Raw genomic sequence first — 17,763 nt, forward strand, 5'->3', positions numbered from 1 at the left:
GGACAACTGACTCCCTTCTCTACTCAGACAAATATTGAAATCTATATTGTCATCTTGCAATAAAAGTACAGTAGCTAAAGAAGACTGATGTATTAAAAGCATGAATAAGATAAACAAGCAACCAAACCAAAACTCACTCACATCCATAATTCACAGTTCAAATCTACTGATATTATTTCCTCAAAGAAATGGCAACTTAAATATGCAAATTATCCATTATAGTGTATATTTAAACCTGGAGGCCCAATTAGCTGCTAGGCAATGGCTTCAGACTGAAAAGAAACTTTATCAATTAGAGAGCTGTATATTTTATACCAGATTTGCACTATTATTTTCCTATACACATTAATGAATAGCTAACTAAAAGCTACAACTGTTCTACAAAAAGAGAGTAACAAAGGAAAAGATTTTTCTCTCCCTTTAAAAACACATCTCACATTTCATCTGATTATTGGACACAGCTTCTTTTGCAGCTACTCATTAGTCTGATGTCTCCTGAGTCGCCCTATGATTGGAAAACCTAAAATCCTAGAGCAATGCATACTGACAGTGGATTTGACCCCAAATGTATTCTTTCTCACCAATTTTCCTAATTAGTTTCCTTTGCTAACTCCGACTGTTGCATGCAATAATGGATCTCAATTCCTGCCTGGCTGGTTATTAAGATAACAACTCAGCCATAAGATACTGCTAGAACAGTCTTGCTGCCTCCCTCAAGAGTTGAAGGCTTTCAAAAGCTGAGTCTATACTCTACTTTTCTCATGTATTTATATCACCATCATCCCAATCAGAGTCGTACGTTAAATTGTGTATGCAGCTTATGGAAGATGGGAGGACAATGACATCATTTGCGTCCTGCCTCCTCTTTCCCACATGCAAAGCACAAGATATCAGCACTAACATATTACCTGATACATAGTAAGTTGCTAAGGTGCTAAGCGTCGGAGGTTAGAAAAGCTGAAAAGCAAAAGAAAACTGGAGGGGAAAAAACCTCCAATAGCATAATTGTACAAACCACAGCTTATGAATAAAACAAATTAATGTTTTCTGAAAAGTTAGCTGCATAAACCAGACTAGCCCAGGGCAAATCTAACTTAAAGAGACAGAAGTCACTCAACAGATATGTAAACCTCACACTAATTTTATAAACATAATAATGCATACAACTGAATGCAGAGAAATTTTGGTGACAGAGAATACAGCTAAAATAAACATCTTTGTTGTGATCAATGCAAGAATATATCCTTTCTGGCTGAATTTCTCCTGGCCCATTTTCTGTACAAAATTACAGGGCATTAAAGTAATACAGAATTCTTCCTCCTCCTGCCAGTCCACTGCTGTGCCTTTTCAGCTTGACTTCAAAGCTCCACTGACACCAATAGTTCAAAGCTGTACGCAGTGTTGTGGTACTGATGATCCCAGGATATCAGAGAGACACTTAAAGTGCAATGGCCCATTAACAACTCTCCAGTGACAGGGAGGAAAGTTGGAAAAAAACAACCACAGCACAACACCCAACACCTTGAAGAGAGACACCTGCGTGGAGCTGAATAATCTGCCCTCTCCAAAGGATTCAACTTTTGCCTCACCTCAGTACCTAATGTCTTATTAACAGGGTGAGCTACAAGAATTCATCTGATAAAGCAGGTCTTTGCCCACAAAAGCTTATGCTCCAAAATATTTGTTAGTCGATATGGTGCCACAGGACTTCTTGTTGTTTTGGAAGATACAGACAAACTCAGCTACCTCTCTGATAAGAATTCTTCTGATGACTCCGCCTCAGAGAATTCTTTCACAAATAAGGGCACTCCTGCCAAACAAATAGCATGTCCCAACCAAACAGTTATAAGAAAAAAAAAAAAAGATTCATCTGAATGGCTGTCCCACAGCAGAGAAATGAAACCTTTTACCACTAGATTTCAGTGCTTCAGGACAAAAATTGACTATAGAATCCTTAACAAATAACACATCCACCACAGTATCTCAACCATCAAGACAATAGCTATATAGTCCCTGAAATCCAACTACCAAAATGATCAAACCAAGACACAAAGGGAAAACTGTCAGAATCTTCAACTGTGATGACTACGTTAAAGAGGCTGACCGACACCCCTCCAACTTCACCTCCTGTAAAGAACTCAGAGAAGACTCTACACGCCCACACCATAAATTTACTCAGGAATTTAAGGATATCAACAAATTCTTCCACAAATAACTCCATGAGACGTCCACCCCCCACAAAATCATCTCAGGAACCTTTTATATGCTTCAGGACACATGAACAAGAGAAACTAGGTGGAACCATCATAACTGGCCAGAACACTTTTATTGAAGGAATAGCAGATTCATAGAAAACAACTATAAACCACTCACCACACAATGGGCCAACTTCCACCAGGAAACATCCCACTTTCTCTGGAAATTCTGCAAAATTAACAACATCTCTCTGAACACCATCCTTGCTGCAAAGGATGTCGCCTCCATAGACACAAAACGTCCCTCACAATGATGGAATGGCTGCATACCTCCAATGTTTATGACATAATGGAAAACCCTTACAAATCAACCCCAACACTCAACCAAACTCATTCATTGCATCTTCACCCATTATAATTTTACATTCCACACCAAACCACTGAGCACTCATAGGTAGTAGAATGGCAACTTAATACCAACCTCTGTATGGGCAACCTTGAAGAGAATTTCTGGACAAAAATGTACCGGACTTCAAAGTCAATGACAAAACTGAGATACATGGATTTCATATCACAACTGCAACAATGATCACCCTTCATTAAAGTCTCTCTCGAACACTCTCACACTAAAATTAACTTTGTGGTCACCACAATCAGCTTCAGCAACAGAACCCTATAGATAACAATATACAAGAAACCCATGGATTACAACACCTACCTTCACAAATCTAGTAATCGCTCTGAACACACCAAGAAATCTGTCGTCTACAACAAAGACTGAAATACCACAGAATATGCTCCAAAGCGAAAACCCAGGATGTACACCCTTAACATGCTCAAAATTGCCCTCACCAAACAAGGACACTATATCAGAGAAACAGACGGCATCATGGAATGGGCTGCCTAAATATCCCAATAGAAACCACTTCAATACAGAAATAACTCCCCCAACACAATTTCACATCTCTCATTGTCACCTACCACCCCACATTTGGACCCATGAAAGATATCATGAAGTAGTCACATCCCAGACTCAGTGGGGACCATATCCTGAAAAAACTCTTTCCCAATCCCCTTCTGCTGGCCTCTCCAACAACCCCTTGCCCACCAAGCTAATGATCAGAACCAAACTCCACATAGACCAGGACACTCAAACGCAAAGTGACACCAAAGCTTGTTGGCAGAAGCAGCTGGTGACAGAGGTTCTGATGGGGCACCGGCTACATACCCCCTCCAGCCCAGGGAAGGGACCCTCCACCTCAAACCCTGCTTCTTCCTGACCCCACTCCACCCTTCCCCACCCGTGCTCTGCCCCGTCCTACCTCTCCCCCTAGCCAAAGCCACCCAGAGATCTAGTGAGGCTGGAGAGGCAGCACCAGCAGAAGGGACCCATGCCCCTCTCCTGCACTTACCGGCAGTGGACAGGGAGCAAGAAGCACAGCAAGGTGAATGGCTCCACCTCCAGGGAGTGCTGGGGTGATTCCTGCCCCCCTCCCTCAAAGCAGCACGGCCTGAGCTCAGCACAAGCTGGGGCCATTTTGCTGCACTTTCCCTGCCTCTACCGCTGAGTGTGGGGCGGCGCAGACTCCAGCTGCTGGCACTGACCTCGGGCCTCACTAGTGGCCCCTTTGGCTGCTGGCTGGCCCTTTGGGGATCCACACCACTCCCCCTATGTGCTCCCCGGAAGTGGCGCAGTGTGGCTGGAGAGCCGCACTAGCTGGGGCCGCCCTGCTGCGCTTCCACCCTCCCCGCCGCCGGTGAGTGCAGGGTGGGGACACAGACCCCCGCTGCCAGCACTGGCTCTCCAGCCCCACTGGCCCCTCCTACTTACAGCTGCTGGCCGACTTCTCCTGCCTGTGGGGAGGTGTATAGGACCCCTCACACGCTCCCGTACATTGCCCCTGCTTGTCAGAACAAACCTGTAAACATCTCTACTGGTCAGATGATCAGTCCCCTCCATCACATACCTTTTGACATCCCTGGGGCCCACAGATGCCTATCTCAGCACATTGTGTACCTCAGCCAGCAATGCCCCAATGACAACTATGTGGGTGAAACCAGACAATCATCACATTCAGTGGAGACTGGTGGGGGCATCTCTGGGAGTGGGGGGCACCAGCCAGGTGCCTCCTTGGCCCCTGTCTGTCCCAGTCCCCCTCTCCCCTTGTCCCGCTGCTGCCCTGCCCCTCCTCCACTCCCATTTACCTCTTCCAGTGAGTTTGGGGAAGTCCTGCTGCTCCCCGCACAGCCGCATAGCCTGAAAGCAGAGCTCAGGCTGCTCCAGCTCATGCTGCTCTTTGGTCACACAGCTCCCAGGGCGGGGCAGGTGAGTGTGGGAGGAAGGTTCCGGAGGATGCACACCCACACATCATCCCCAACTGCACTTTCAAATGAACTCACACAGAAAAGGACAAAAAACCCATCACCTGTCAGTGAACATTTTTCACAGGGTGATCGTTCTGTACCTGACCGCCGAGTCCCGACCCTTAAAGGAATCCTGCACAACACCTTCAGAAGATGAGCCTGGGAACTTGAATTCATAACTCTGATACTAAACTAGACCAGATTCAAGACTAGATGGAATAGAGATGCTGCATTAATAGTTTATTACCACAATCTATAAACCAATCGATCCACCCTTATATTCTCCCCGCACCGCCCCTTGCCTGGAAAAGTGTTAAAAGGCCACTTCCCCTTGAGCAGTCTCTTGAAAGACATATTAGCTACTTATGCTAAACAATCTGTTCCAACTTCTACTTAGGTGTGATACCCTGAATATATTTCCCAGGCATGAAGGGCTCTGTATAAGCTCAAAAGCTTGTCTCTTTCACCAACATAAATTCATCCAATAAAACATATTGCCTCACCTGCCTTTTCTCCCCAGCAGTTCACAGTTTATTAACTCATATTGGACAGTGCAGGGGGGTTAGCTTATGAAAAACTGGAAGGTGCTTTCCACCTACTTCTCATGTCTATGAAGTGATGCCAGCAAAAGATGGAAGACTCATTTTTTTTCTTCCAACAGCAGCAAATCACCTAATGTTACCCAGGACTCAACACTATTATGCCCAGCAGCTCGTACAGACATAGTGCAGTATTTGAAATGCTTATTGAAACTAAGACAAGGAAATACTAGGCTGATGAGTACAAAAGAAATTCCTATAGTAAATTGACTATATATGTTTTGGAAATCTTAACCAGATAAGTATGTAGCTCATAAGTCAAATTTTCATAGAATCATAGAATCATAGAAGAGTAGGACTGGAAGGGACCTCGAGAGGCCATCGAGTTCAGCCCCCTGCCCTCACGGCAGGACCAAGCACTTTCTAGACCATCCCTGAAAGCCATCTATCTAACCTCCTCTTAAATATCTCCAGTGACAGAGATTCTACCACCTCCCTTGGCAATTCGTTCCAGTGTTTGATCACCCTGACAGTTACGAACTTTTTCCTAATGTCCAACCTGAACCCCCCCTGCTGCAATTTAAGTTCATTGCCTCTTGTTCTATCCTCAGAGGCAAGGAAGAACAAGTTCCCTCCCTCTGCCTTATGACACCCTTTTAGATACCTGAAAACTGCTATCATGTCCCCCCTCAATCTTCTCTTTTCCAAACTAAACAAGCCCAACTCTTTCAGCCTTTCTTCATAGGTCTTGTTCTCTAGACCTTTGATCATTCTCGTTGCTCTCCTCTAGACCCTCTCCAATTTCTCCACATCCTTCCTGAACTGTGGTGCCCAGAACTGGACACAATACTCCAGCTGAGGCCTAACCAGCGCAGAATAGAGCGGGAGAATGACTTCTCATGTCTTGTTCACAACACACCTGTTGATGCATCCTAGAATCATGTTTGCTTTTTTTGCAACAGCATCACACTGTTGACTCATATTTAGCTTGTGGTCCACTATAACCCCTAGATCCCTTTCTGCTGTACTCATTCCTAGGCAGTCCTTTCCCATTCTGTATGTGTGACACTGATTGTTCCTTCCTAAGTGGAGCACTTTGCATTTGTCCTTATTAAACTTCATCCTGTTTACCTCAGCTCATTTCTCCAGTTTATCCAGATCCTTTTGAATTATGACCCTATCCTCCAAAGAGGTTGCAACCCCTCCCAGCTTGGTATCATCTGCAAACTTAATAAGTGTACTTTCTATGTCAATATCTAAATCGTTAAAGATATTGAACAGAACCGGTCCTAAAACAGAATTTTGTACTCTCCAAACAATATCCTCTGAAAAAGGAACTCCACAGAAGATAATTTCAAAACAACTGAGAAGAAATAATATTTGCTTAGCTTTTAAATTGATTCTTTTGTTCATTTTCCTCCTTTCGACACCTTCACAAAGATTATGTCTATGCCACGTAGCTTTTAGCAACACTACTGTGTCGACACAGCCGTGTCACTACACTTCTGGCAGTAGAAACATTGTAGACTTGCATTCTACAAGCAGCAGATTGCTTTGTGCTGGCAAAGCACTGTTTTGTTGCTCAATTGCCAATTTAGACAAAGTCTAATTTCTCCAGTAGTCATTAGCATAAAAGGTTTTGAAACAAAGAATTTGGGATTTTCACCCTACAGGCTCCAATCCAAAAAAGGCATGTTAGTTTTCTCCAGGTGACTTCCATGGGAAAACTGGATCAGAGACTTAAACCCCTATTTAAGATTCTTCCAGAAGACGGCACTCTTCCTGGTTCCACAGCAGAGTACAGAATCCAGAAGATGAGGCACCCTCTTCCAGATTCCTTCCAGAAGATCCTGCATGTGTAGAAGCAGCCATAGTGTTTAAGACCAGAAGGGGCTATTAGATTATCGAACCAGACTTCTTGTGACAAATTTTACACAGATACCTTTATATTAGTGCAACTTCTCCTCTGCGACTAAACTGTTGTGTGCCACAGACAGTGAAGACTAAAGACTGAAATGCCACCAATAATCAATGCATTAGATGGAATATACCAAGATGAGATGATCCATGTACCATGCTGAGAAGGAAGGTGAAAAAAAACAAACAAACAAACAAAAAAACAAGATTCTTGCCAGCCTTGAGGAGAATTCCTTTTTAGACCCCAGATCTGGTAAACAAGAAAATCCTGGGCATTTGAGCAAGGCACACCAGCCAATCTTCTGAGAAAGATTCACTCATCAGTATTAAACTGAGGTTTTCCACAAATATACAGCATGTGCTTGTGGTCCCTCACTTGTGTGAGAATATAAGCATTTACTACGCTCAGGCCAACCTAAAGAGGCTTGCTCTTTACTCACATGTAAATATCAACGTGAGCAAAGAAAACGTCATACTTGTGAATAATCTTTACTTGAATTAGTAGTCCTTCTCAGGCTATTTGAACTAATGGCATAACAAAGGACTACTCATGTGAGCAATGGTTGCAGGATTGGGCTTTTCAAGTTTGCTCCTCCAGTCAGTGTTCTCTCCTTTCTTTATGGCTCAACTGTTTTAATATAGTACTTCAAATTAACATATAATCTCCTGTCCCATACTCCTCAGACAGGCAAAGCTATTGAAATCAAGGTGAATTCTGCCTGAATAATGAGTGCAAGACTAGGTCTGGAATACCTTTACACCCATAAATGAAAACATTACTTCACTCATACCTAATTATACACTCCCTAACCCAAGAACTGATGGATGTCATTTCCAGCTGTCTCTTCTGCAGCTTTTAACAGTGGAAAACTATGCTGTATTTCTTCCCAACAATCTCATGTATCCACATCATGGGTTTTTCAGAGCCTTTACTTTGGTCAAATGATAGACTTATTCATTTTTTCCCCTACTCTCCCACACAATGCATTGTCTGCAAGGAGACACTAATAAAGGAGGTTTTTCCAGACAAAAGCACCAAAATAAGATTATTTTTTACCATGAATTTACTTTCTAATTATACAGGAAATACAGAATCTAAAAGAGACCCCAAAGGGCCTAGTGCCTGAAAGATGTTATTGAAGCAAATATTTCAAACATAGCTATACAAGATACAAGATAAAAATAAAGGCATTGTGAATCCAGGGTCAGGTTTGTGTTGTGGGGGAATACAAGGTGAGTAACACAGGTACCTGGCTACATAACAAGCATAACCCACCATGATTAAGGAAGGTGGGTTTTTCAAGAATCAGTGAATATGCCCTGGGATGCCCCCACTGTCTATGGTGGTGAAGCAAATACATGCAGGGGTGAAAAACTCAATTGGGAGAGTGTGAAAGAAAGTGAAATGTGAATGTGAACAGGCTCACTGACGGAGGCAGAGATAGATGGGGGTGGAAAAGGGGCAACTACCCAGTGGGTTATTTAAAAGGGTCTGAGGACCCCAGCCACTACTGCTGCCACAGTAGTGGTACCCAGAAGGTTTAGACCCTTTTAAATTAAATGGGCACAGGAGCAAAACAGAGCCCCTATTTTTGGGGAAGTCAGCCCCCAGCTCCTCCCCTTCATTATTAGTCAAGTGTGCATTAAATGTTTGTACTGGATGCATTTCAGTAGTCCTTCTTGACTGAAAATACAACCAGGTCACTGGAAAAGTTTTATACGTAATGAATCTAACTCATAGATAGCTGTCCTTGGAAACCTGACCACCGAATAAACCTTATCAATGAAGAAATTCAACAGATTTAAGCATCTGATGTAATGATAGTTACTTTGATATATTGCTTCAGTAGCTCTGCAACAACAAACTCACTAGCTTATGGTGGAGAAGCTCGTTATCAGAGCTCAAGCATCACAACCACCAAAGACATTAGATATTTCTCATGTTATATATTCATGACATACCATGTAATCACCAGTTTTCTTCACTCAGGAGGCTAGCAGCTATAAATCAACAAGTTCTTGAGTTGTCTGACAAGCTATGGCTCTTTCTCAGTTTATCTCTCTGCATGCGCTTAATGTTTTCAGGGTTCCCATTAGTTCTGCTATTTATGAGAGATGTCTGATGTCTTTTCCCTCTATGTGTCACTGCATAGCTGCTTTTCATAACTTTCCAAACTCAGCAAAACACAAAAATCAATTGAATATGAAACAATTGATTATTTTTTGCAATATCTGAGGACAACAGTGGATAGCAGAGCACTGCATGCTGTCTCTACAAAAACATCTGCATTTTCAAGAAATTCTAAGCAAACAAAATAGGAATAATATTAAGTGTTAGATTTACATACAGATTTACATACAGATTTAGATGACCATTTCAAGGCTTTTTGTAGAAAAGACTTGCTCTCATTAAACAAATTGTTATTGAGAAATATTCATTGACTTAAAAGTGTCAACAATAGGTACATTTGATGGTTTCTTCGAAGTATAAAACTTGCACTTAACACTTAAATACTCTGAGAATATTAATAAGTGGGGTCTCCAAACTAAATTCTTCACTAATCATGGTAAATGTTTGACAGAAATGACTATCATCCTCCAAACTTTAATCACTTGAAGAGCTATTACAATCCCATTCTTAGGCTCTGGACAGTAAACATCTACAATTGAAGATTTAGTTTGTTATTTCTAAGTCTGATTTATCTAATGTTACAGGCCAGGAAAAGGTAGAGGTCAATCACATCCACGAAAATTTATAATTATGAAGAATTGTTTTAAAGCAGCAGGGATGGGGGAAAGAAAAGCACAAGGATGAAGGCACTGACCTTTCACATCTTTAAAACTACAGCAGTCTCTTTGTCCATATATATATTTTAAGGCTCATGACAGTACGAGCCAGCATAACTGTCTGACACTAGCAGAAGATAAGCAGCTGCTCTGAAATCATTCCTCCACTGCCCTGCCATGGAATGACAAAAATGGGCATCTCTTGCTATGAATTTAACTCTGCCAAAAGATTTTTTTTTGCCTTGCCTTCATCACCTAGACATAGATTCTGCAAATTTTTACATCACGTGAGATACAGAGGGCCCTCAAATTCAATGGGATTGGAGGTGATGCCACATTTTGCAAGATTTAAGTCCTTAACCAAGATCACTGCATGCAGGCAAACCAATGATCAAGAGCCAAAACCTCACACCTTCTTTCAGTGGACTGAGGTCAGACATTGTACCTATCCAAATGTCCTTTGGCACCTGAGATAACTGGGTGGGCTAGAGGAACATCAGTGTACTCTACAATATTTTCTCTCTTATTGCCTAATATTTTAATTAATTACAAATTAATGACCAGCAAAATAAAAATAAAGGATCTACAGTAGCCAAAGGATAACCAAAAATTTCAGCATTTACTCAATTTCTCTTTAATTTTATTTCCAGATTTCAGGACAATTTACAAAACAATAAAGCTCCCCAGACATCTTCACCGCAAAAATACCCAATAACCTTTAAGCAAAAGAGCCACTACAGCTTGTCTACATGGTCAACACACTCATGTTATGACAGAGCACTGGAAGCAGGGGATGACCATCCTTCAGAACGATACCATTTAAACTTCAACTGCGGTAGATGGAGTTTCCAGGTCATTTTCAGATATAGCATGCATTATAACAACCCAATTTCAAGGTGATAAAGGCAAGAACACCATGGAGGAGATTGCTACCTTTTGTCAGGTGACAATCTCTTTCCAGGGGTGTTGGAACAACTTGTACAGCAAAGGTACTCAGAGCTACTAAACCAAACTGCAAATCCCAGAAATAGCAGAAACCACTTCAAGCCAGGAGGTACAGCAGCAATCCTAGTTTCAGCACCTATTGCCCAATTGCAGTGGAGATAAAAAATAGCAGAAGAAATATGACCTCAAAATGATCTCCAGATTGCCCTAATATTTGAATTGATACATCTATAGCAATTGATATTTATAAAAGAATAAAATTAGGAAAAATTGCTTTTTTACCCTGAGGCAGAGGTAAAACACACATCAGTAAAACAAACCCCACAAAGGTTCTTTTAAATAAACTAAAAGTGTAAAAATGTGTAAGTGTATTTTTCTTTCTCAAACACTGAAAGGCACACTTGCAAATGAAATGCTTCAAATTATGTATGTAAAAAAAGATCACCATCATCAAGTCCCTGGTCATTTTAGCAGATAGGCCTACAATGCTTGTTTTTGCCCTTAACCAGCAATATAGCTTTTTCCAACTAGTCTGTGATATAAAGGGTATTATGAAGTTTTGCCCAACTCAAACCATTACAGTTATGTCTTACTGTCAGTGACCTGGCTAAAAAGGAGTGCAGGACTTGTAACAAATTCTGAATTGAATTATCTTGGGGTTTCAGAGGTTTTTTTGTTTGTTGTTTTATTTTGTTTTCTTTGTTTGTAATTTTAATGCTAGAATTTACTACTATTTTAAAGCAACAAACTGACATCTCCTTTGCAAAACACAGATTTGGGACAGAACGTCAGTTGTAAGTGGTATAAGAGATGGAGGAGAGCTCAACACATTTAATCAGCTCGATTTCAACCTATTTTTTTCTACTATGTATCAGACTCGTGATCTTTGTAACTCACATTAGTCATGATGGTTAAGTAGCAGGAAAGTTCTAGGGCTTTTTGAATATTTTTCTTAATTTTGTCCTTGTGTGGTTCCAGTTCATGTTGCTAATTACATCACGCCAGCATTCCAAAGAGACTGCTGTAGCAGTGACATCAGTGTGTCATCTGTCTAATTCCTTTGAAATCTCCTTTAACTGCTTTTTTGTGATTTTAGTCCCTTTCCAAAAGAGTTTCTGTGTAAAAAGCGTGCAATGTTTTCATCGAAATCCTCCTTGTAACATTTTAGGGGTTGTGGGATACAAATGCAGAGTCACAATTTTTTGAGAAATGCCCTTGATTGGTGTGAGAAGATGGATATCAATCTTCCTTTTTCAGAAATATCTTTCAGCTTCCAAAATTGGTGTTACAACTGTTAGTTGAGACTCTTTTTTGGTGTGCTTTAAACAAATACTGCTGAATACCCACATCAGGGTTGCAATTCTGGCTCTACGGAAGTTCCATGGCAGAAGTCCTACTGATTCCATATGGAGCCAGAATTTCATCTCAGAAATTTACACGTATTTGTCAAAAAAAACAGTTCCCGCCTTTCTATTTTATTCACCTTTGTCTACAGAAATGCTTAGTAGCTGTGATTTACAACAGTTGGAATGAGAAAAATCCATCTATTGAACTCAACACAGTGAAGGAGATCTTAGCCAATTTTATCAAGAACCATATTATCAGATAACCTGTCTACCAGCCAGAAGTCTGAAGGTGCTAGAGAACTCCACTCACTCCCATCTTCAAACCCAGTGTCAACTGATTCTCTTTCTAGTCTACAGTGACTCCTCTCATTTCTCCTTCAGGCTCATACAGAGACCTGTGAGTGTCCTTACTATTTTCAAAAAGGAAGACAAAAACTTTAATGGCCTTATCACTTTTCTTTGAAGATGTAAAATACTTCATTCACGGCTTAAAATTCCTAACCAGATCAGCCACACCATCGTGGGTTCATTCAGCTGCACACCTACCAATATAATTTATGCCATCATGTGCCAGCAATGCCCCTCTGCTCTATACATCGGACAAACTGGACAGTCTCTACATAAAAGAATAAATGCACACAAATCAGATATCAGAAATGGCAATATACAAAAACCTGTAGGAGAGCACTTCAGTCTCCCAGGCCACACAGTAGCAGACTTAAAAGTAGCTATCCGACAGCAAAGAAATTTCAGGACCAGACTCCAAAGAGAAATTTCTGAGCTACAATTCATCTGCAAATTCGACGCCCTCAGCTCTGGCTTAAACAAAGACTGCGAATGGCTGGCTAAATACAGAAGCAGCTTCCCCTCCCTTGGTGTTCACACCTCCAGATCAACTGCTGGTAGTAAGACTCACCCTTGATGACTGAGCTAAACTTGTTATCCCCACCCTTGCTCTGGCTTATTTATACTCGGCCCTGCAGATTTCCAAGACCAGCATCTGATGAAGTGAGTCTGTGCTCATGAAAGCTCATGCTCAAAACTTTTCTGTTAGTCTGTAAGGTGCCACAGGACCCTTCGTTGCTGTTACAGATCCAGACTAACACAGCTACCCCTCCCAGGCTTAAAATTAGGGACTCACGTTTCAAAGATAAACAACTTCCATATTTCTGCAATGTTCAAGTAACTACTTTTGAGTAACATAAGTTAAAAAGAAAAAGAAAAACGTATTTAGCTCACCGGGATTGAAGATTTTTTCAAAATGCAAAAAAAAAAAAAAAAAAAAAAAAAGTCAAAGACTTTCTCACAAACCCAAACTGTAACCAGATTTGATAAAGTTGTAAACACCTTAAATCAGAGGAGCATACAGCTGTTATTTCCTCCAGATGTGTCCCCTTCCCTTCTCTGGGTTGAACCCTGCCCACCAACCCCTCTTCAGTTCTAATGTTCAGTTAGTCAATGGCAAAGCCAGAATAGTGCACTATGTAATTCCAAAGAAAAAAGAGCACTGACGCTCTGCTGATTTGAATCTTTTGGTCTCTGTATAAATATGGAATTATATATGCACATAGACTCTAGAATGGGCATATTTCAGTCATTTAATAATGAAATAAAATCAAACCAATGTAAATTATTTTTTCATGTACAGACAGGATGATTCAGACATTACACCTCCTTATAATGTATGGTCAGACAGGGTTCAATGCTCTCCACTAGAGATAATTTACAGAAAAGATCATGTAACCAGAAGATATGATGAAAACATGTCAACTTTAGTGTTGCAATCCATACATTGCTAATAACAAGCTAGTGGAGCGCTTGGCTCTGGAAACCAACTGTTTTTACCCACTTACAGATTCGCTTGGTCCCATCCAAGCATAAGGTGACAGCTCATCTGACAGCAAGTGCATGTGGGATCAACTCATGTAAGTCCTTATGCGGTTTGGGATAGAATGCAGGTAAGGGTACAGGTTGGTTAATACCAATACAGGCTGGAAAGATGTGGCCACCTTAGGCAAGAAGTTGGGATTCGATTGCAGCATGATTTTGTCATTAGTGAACACTTGTAAGGCGTACAGGCAGCAGTGCTCCTAACTTGTCTAACCAATATGATTGCTATCAAAAATGCAACCTTCATCAATATAAGTAATAGAGAGCATGTGGCTAGTGATTCAAAGGGTGGTTGTGTAAAACTTCTGAATATGTGGTTAAGGACCTATTGCCATGTGGGTTGATGGATTTATGGGTAAATGTTCTGGATACCCATGATAAAGTGCCTCATGGCTGGGTGAACAAAGACTGACCTAAAAATCAGCATTGACACAGAAATCCAGAGTCATCTGAGCTGTGCAACTCTGCTTTTGCTCACTGAGACAAAGGGTCTTTGAAAACTGGGACATCTATCCCAAGACAAATCTTGTATATCACGCAGTGGTTATTCCAACGCTACTATATGCATGAGGAACATGAAAAAGCATACAAACATCATATGAAGGCACTTGAACAATTTCACCAATGCTGCCTCAGAAGAATCCTAAATTTCTCCTGAGAGGATAGGTGCACAAACACTAATGTCCTGGGAGAGTCAAACATGATCAGCAGTGAAGCCATTATCATTCATCAACAACTTCATTGGATGGGTCACATGGTTCAGATGTCTGATCAGCATCTTCCACAATAGATTGTTTTCACAGTTGAAGGAAGGACGAAGGAGCATCGGGGGCCAGAGGAAGCGATGTAAGGATGTGCTAAAGGCACACATGAAAAAGTGTTGCAGCCGTGTCTACACTTGGGAGAACCTTGTCCAGGACCTTCCCCAGTGGAGCGTGGTAAGCCAGCAGGGGGTGGCACAATGTGAGAGGTCCTGCCGCAATACAGACAATGAGAGGTGGAGAAGAAGAAAAGAGTGGCAAAAACTGTCTCACTTCCCTCCAACAACTACCAAGACCTACAGCTTCAGAATCAACAAATCACAAATAGGAGGGTGACATGAAGACATCCTACTCATTATCAAGTGACTGCCAAGATTCCAGATGAGATTTTCCAGAATAGCTTATTTCAGAATAGCACATCTACACACAAAATGTGTATTGTAATGGTGCTCAGGTATTTCAAAATAGAGCATCCAGACACAATAGAACCTATTTTGGATTAGAGCCTTTGGACGCCCTGTAACTTATTTCAAAATAGCCGCTATTCCCTGTCTACACAGCTGTTATTCCAAAATATCTATTTCAGAATAGGTGCTATTCCTTACAGAATGAGGTTTCATAAGCCATCTGCTATTTCGAAATTATTTCCAAATAGTGCCTGCATTGTGTAGATGCTCACCGTTATTCCAAAATAGATTTCTTAGGATGTGTCTACACAGCCAAGTTATTTAGAGAGTGAACAAAAAAACTACTGTTGTTGTCTTTCAGAAAGGTGAAGAGGCAGCACTGCCAGCGAGCTCTGTCTTCAGCCTTGGATGGCAGAGATGGAACTGAGCGGTTCACATTGTGCACGCTACATTAGACACCAATGGCACCAAAAGATGGCTACTGTGCATGCATGACGTGACCGAGCACTGCTGTGAAAAATCTCCCATCTCCAGAGCAGGGACGCGCTAGCAGCCAGAGTGGAGCACTCACAGGAAGACCACTGGAAGAACAAGTCATGATTATGGTATCATGACAAAGTCCCTTGTCAGCCCCTGTGGGTCCCTGCGCTTCCTGGCGGTTCTCTGTTGCCTCAGAGACTCAGGGGGGCTCCTTATCTGCCCAGGCCTTTCCAAAGGCAGCAGTCTCCACTTTGCGAGCCATCCTCATCATAGGCAAGTCCAGAATAGGGAGAATAAAGCCAGTCCCCTTGCAGGCCCGTGCCTGCTCCAGTGGAGTAATCCCTGTGGGGAAGGGTGGGGGGAGGCCAGACCCACCCTCTACCCTGGAATCCGGCCCAGAGTCCCTACAAGGACAAGAGGCAACTGGCAGGGCCTTCACCCCTGCCCCAAAGTAGCAACCTCACCCTGGGCCACTTTGCCCACCGCTTCCCCATGGTACCTTCTCGCTCGCTCACTCACTCACTCGGCTCGGCTCGGCTCGGCTCTGCTCTGCTCTGCTCCTCCAGTGCGCCTTCTAAAACCTTCCCCCCTGCTACCAAATGGGGAGCCTTTTATAGGGAGCGCAGGGCCCTGCTGACCAATGAGGGCTTGGGCCTAGTCAGGGAACAAAAAAGCATTGGCCCACCATCCAGTATACCGTCCTTCTAGAAGGTTCCTGAAGCTTCCAGGTAGGGGTCTGCCACAGTATGCACAAGTATTTGCAAGCTTTACCTCTCTACTACGCAGTCAGACAGGATGAATTGCTCATTCCCAAAGTTAAAATCAATGAACGTGTAGGAGAGAAGGAGACTTTCTGTCTGGCTTTGTCTATCCTGGTGGCATGTAGGAGACAGACAGCATGTAATGGAGATGTGGGGAAGCCTCCCCAAACTTCATACCACCGGGGAGCTGTGGCCAGTTTGGGGCCTCCAGAAAAATCTCCCCACCATGGCCACAGAGCCTTTCTGGTGTCAGGGCTGCCATGGGAGCAGGTTATTTCTAAATAGATGGAAATGAGTGAGGGGGCAGGGCCTCGGGGGAAAGAGGTGGAGTGGAGGAGGAACAGGATCAAAGCCACAGGCGAAAGGGCTCCAGGCTTGGAGCTCCACCACTGTGGGCACCAGTAGGTGGAGAGTGGGGAACCAATGTTCTGAACTCCGGCCAGAGCCAAGAGCTCTATCTACCACAGTCACAGCTGGGGCTGATGGTTCAAATCTTGCTTACATCTCAAAATGGTACGCAGTGCACAGTGAATTTATGTCTCTGTATTTGCCCCACCTATTTCCAACCACGTTGCCCAAAACATCTAACATCATGTACAGCTTTAAGAGAACAAGAAACATTTTAATTAACTTGCTTTTCCCCCAGGAGGAAGGCTACTCTTAGTGGAATGGAGATGTGTACAACCAATGTTATTTGAAGCCCTGCAGCTCTGCTGAACATTGCACGGACATGGTCAGTTTCAAATGAAAAAGCAAAACCACGGGCATAATGAGCCAATGATCAAGAACTCCGTGTTTTAGTGAAATAATTCTACAGATCTATGATAAACGACCACAGAAACACAGCTTAGCACACTCCAGCCCTCCTTCCCGTAGCCTAAAATGAGCTCCAGTTTTAAACTGTTCTTGAAGCAGAATGAGAAAATGAAACAAATGTAACAAAAGGACTGAACCAAGAATTTCCATGGAAAGAATTACTTACATCCAACGAATCTTCATTCACTAAGATAAGAGACATATTCTGAGAAATAAGCCGGCAGGAATACCCTGTAGAAGACAAAACAAGGAGTTCCTTATAAAGATTACAAACATTGTAATTTAATTTGTAATATAGCGTCCTGCGTTTCAGGATCTCTAAGGTCTAAAGTATGAGCTAGTACATTTTATAGGAGTTATTGAAGGGTGTCATATGAATGAATCACCTTAACTGACACCTGAAATGCAGCCTTGCCTTGGGTGGCAAATACCAGCAGGTAAGCAGCATATAGCTATACTGTGCAACACTGATGGCAGAAAGTAAAGAAGAATTTTGAAAATTGCAATTATTATTGCCAAGAATGTTTCTGCCTAATGCTCTTCATAACATACATT

At 42.2% G+C, this 17,763-nt stretch overlaps 1 protein-coding gene across 2 annotated transcripts in view; it reads right to left on the bottom strand.

The window, feature by feature from the left end:
- ATP8A2 (ATPase phospholipid transporting 8A2) overlaps positions 1 to 17,763 on the bottom strand; it is a 556,173-nt gene that overhangs the window by 401,841 nt on the left and 136,569 nt on the right. For both annotated transcript variants that reach the window (XR_012644144.1, XM_074985625.1), the window contains one exon: positions 17,375 to 17,439. Coding sequence is in view for 1 of the 2 variants with exons in the window: in XM_074985625.1 (XP_074841726.1) it covers positions 17,375 to 17,439 (65 nt within the window). In the remaining variant the exon portion in view is untranslated. The remainder of the gene's footprint in view (positions 1 to 17,374; positions 17,440 to 17,763) is intronic.

Source organism: Carettochelys insculpta, chromosome 1, assembly GCF_033958435.1.
Source record: "Carettochelys insculpta isolate YL-2023 chromosome 1, ASM3395843v1, whole genome shotgun sequence".
Classification (NCBI taxonomy): domain Eukaryota; kingdom Metazoa; phylum Chordata; order Testudines; family Carettochelyidae; genus Carettochelys; species Carettochelys insculpta.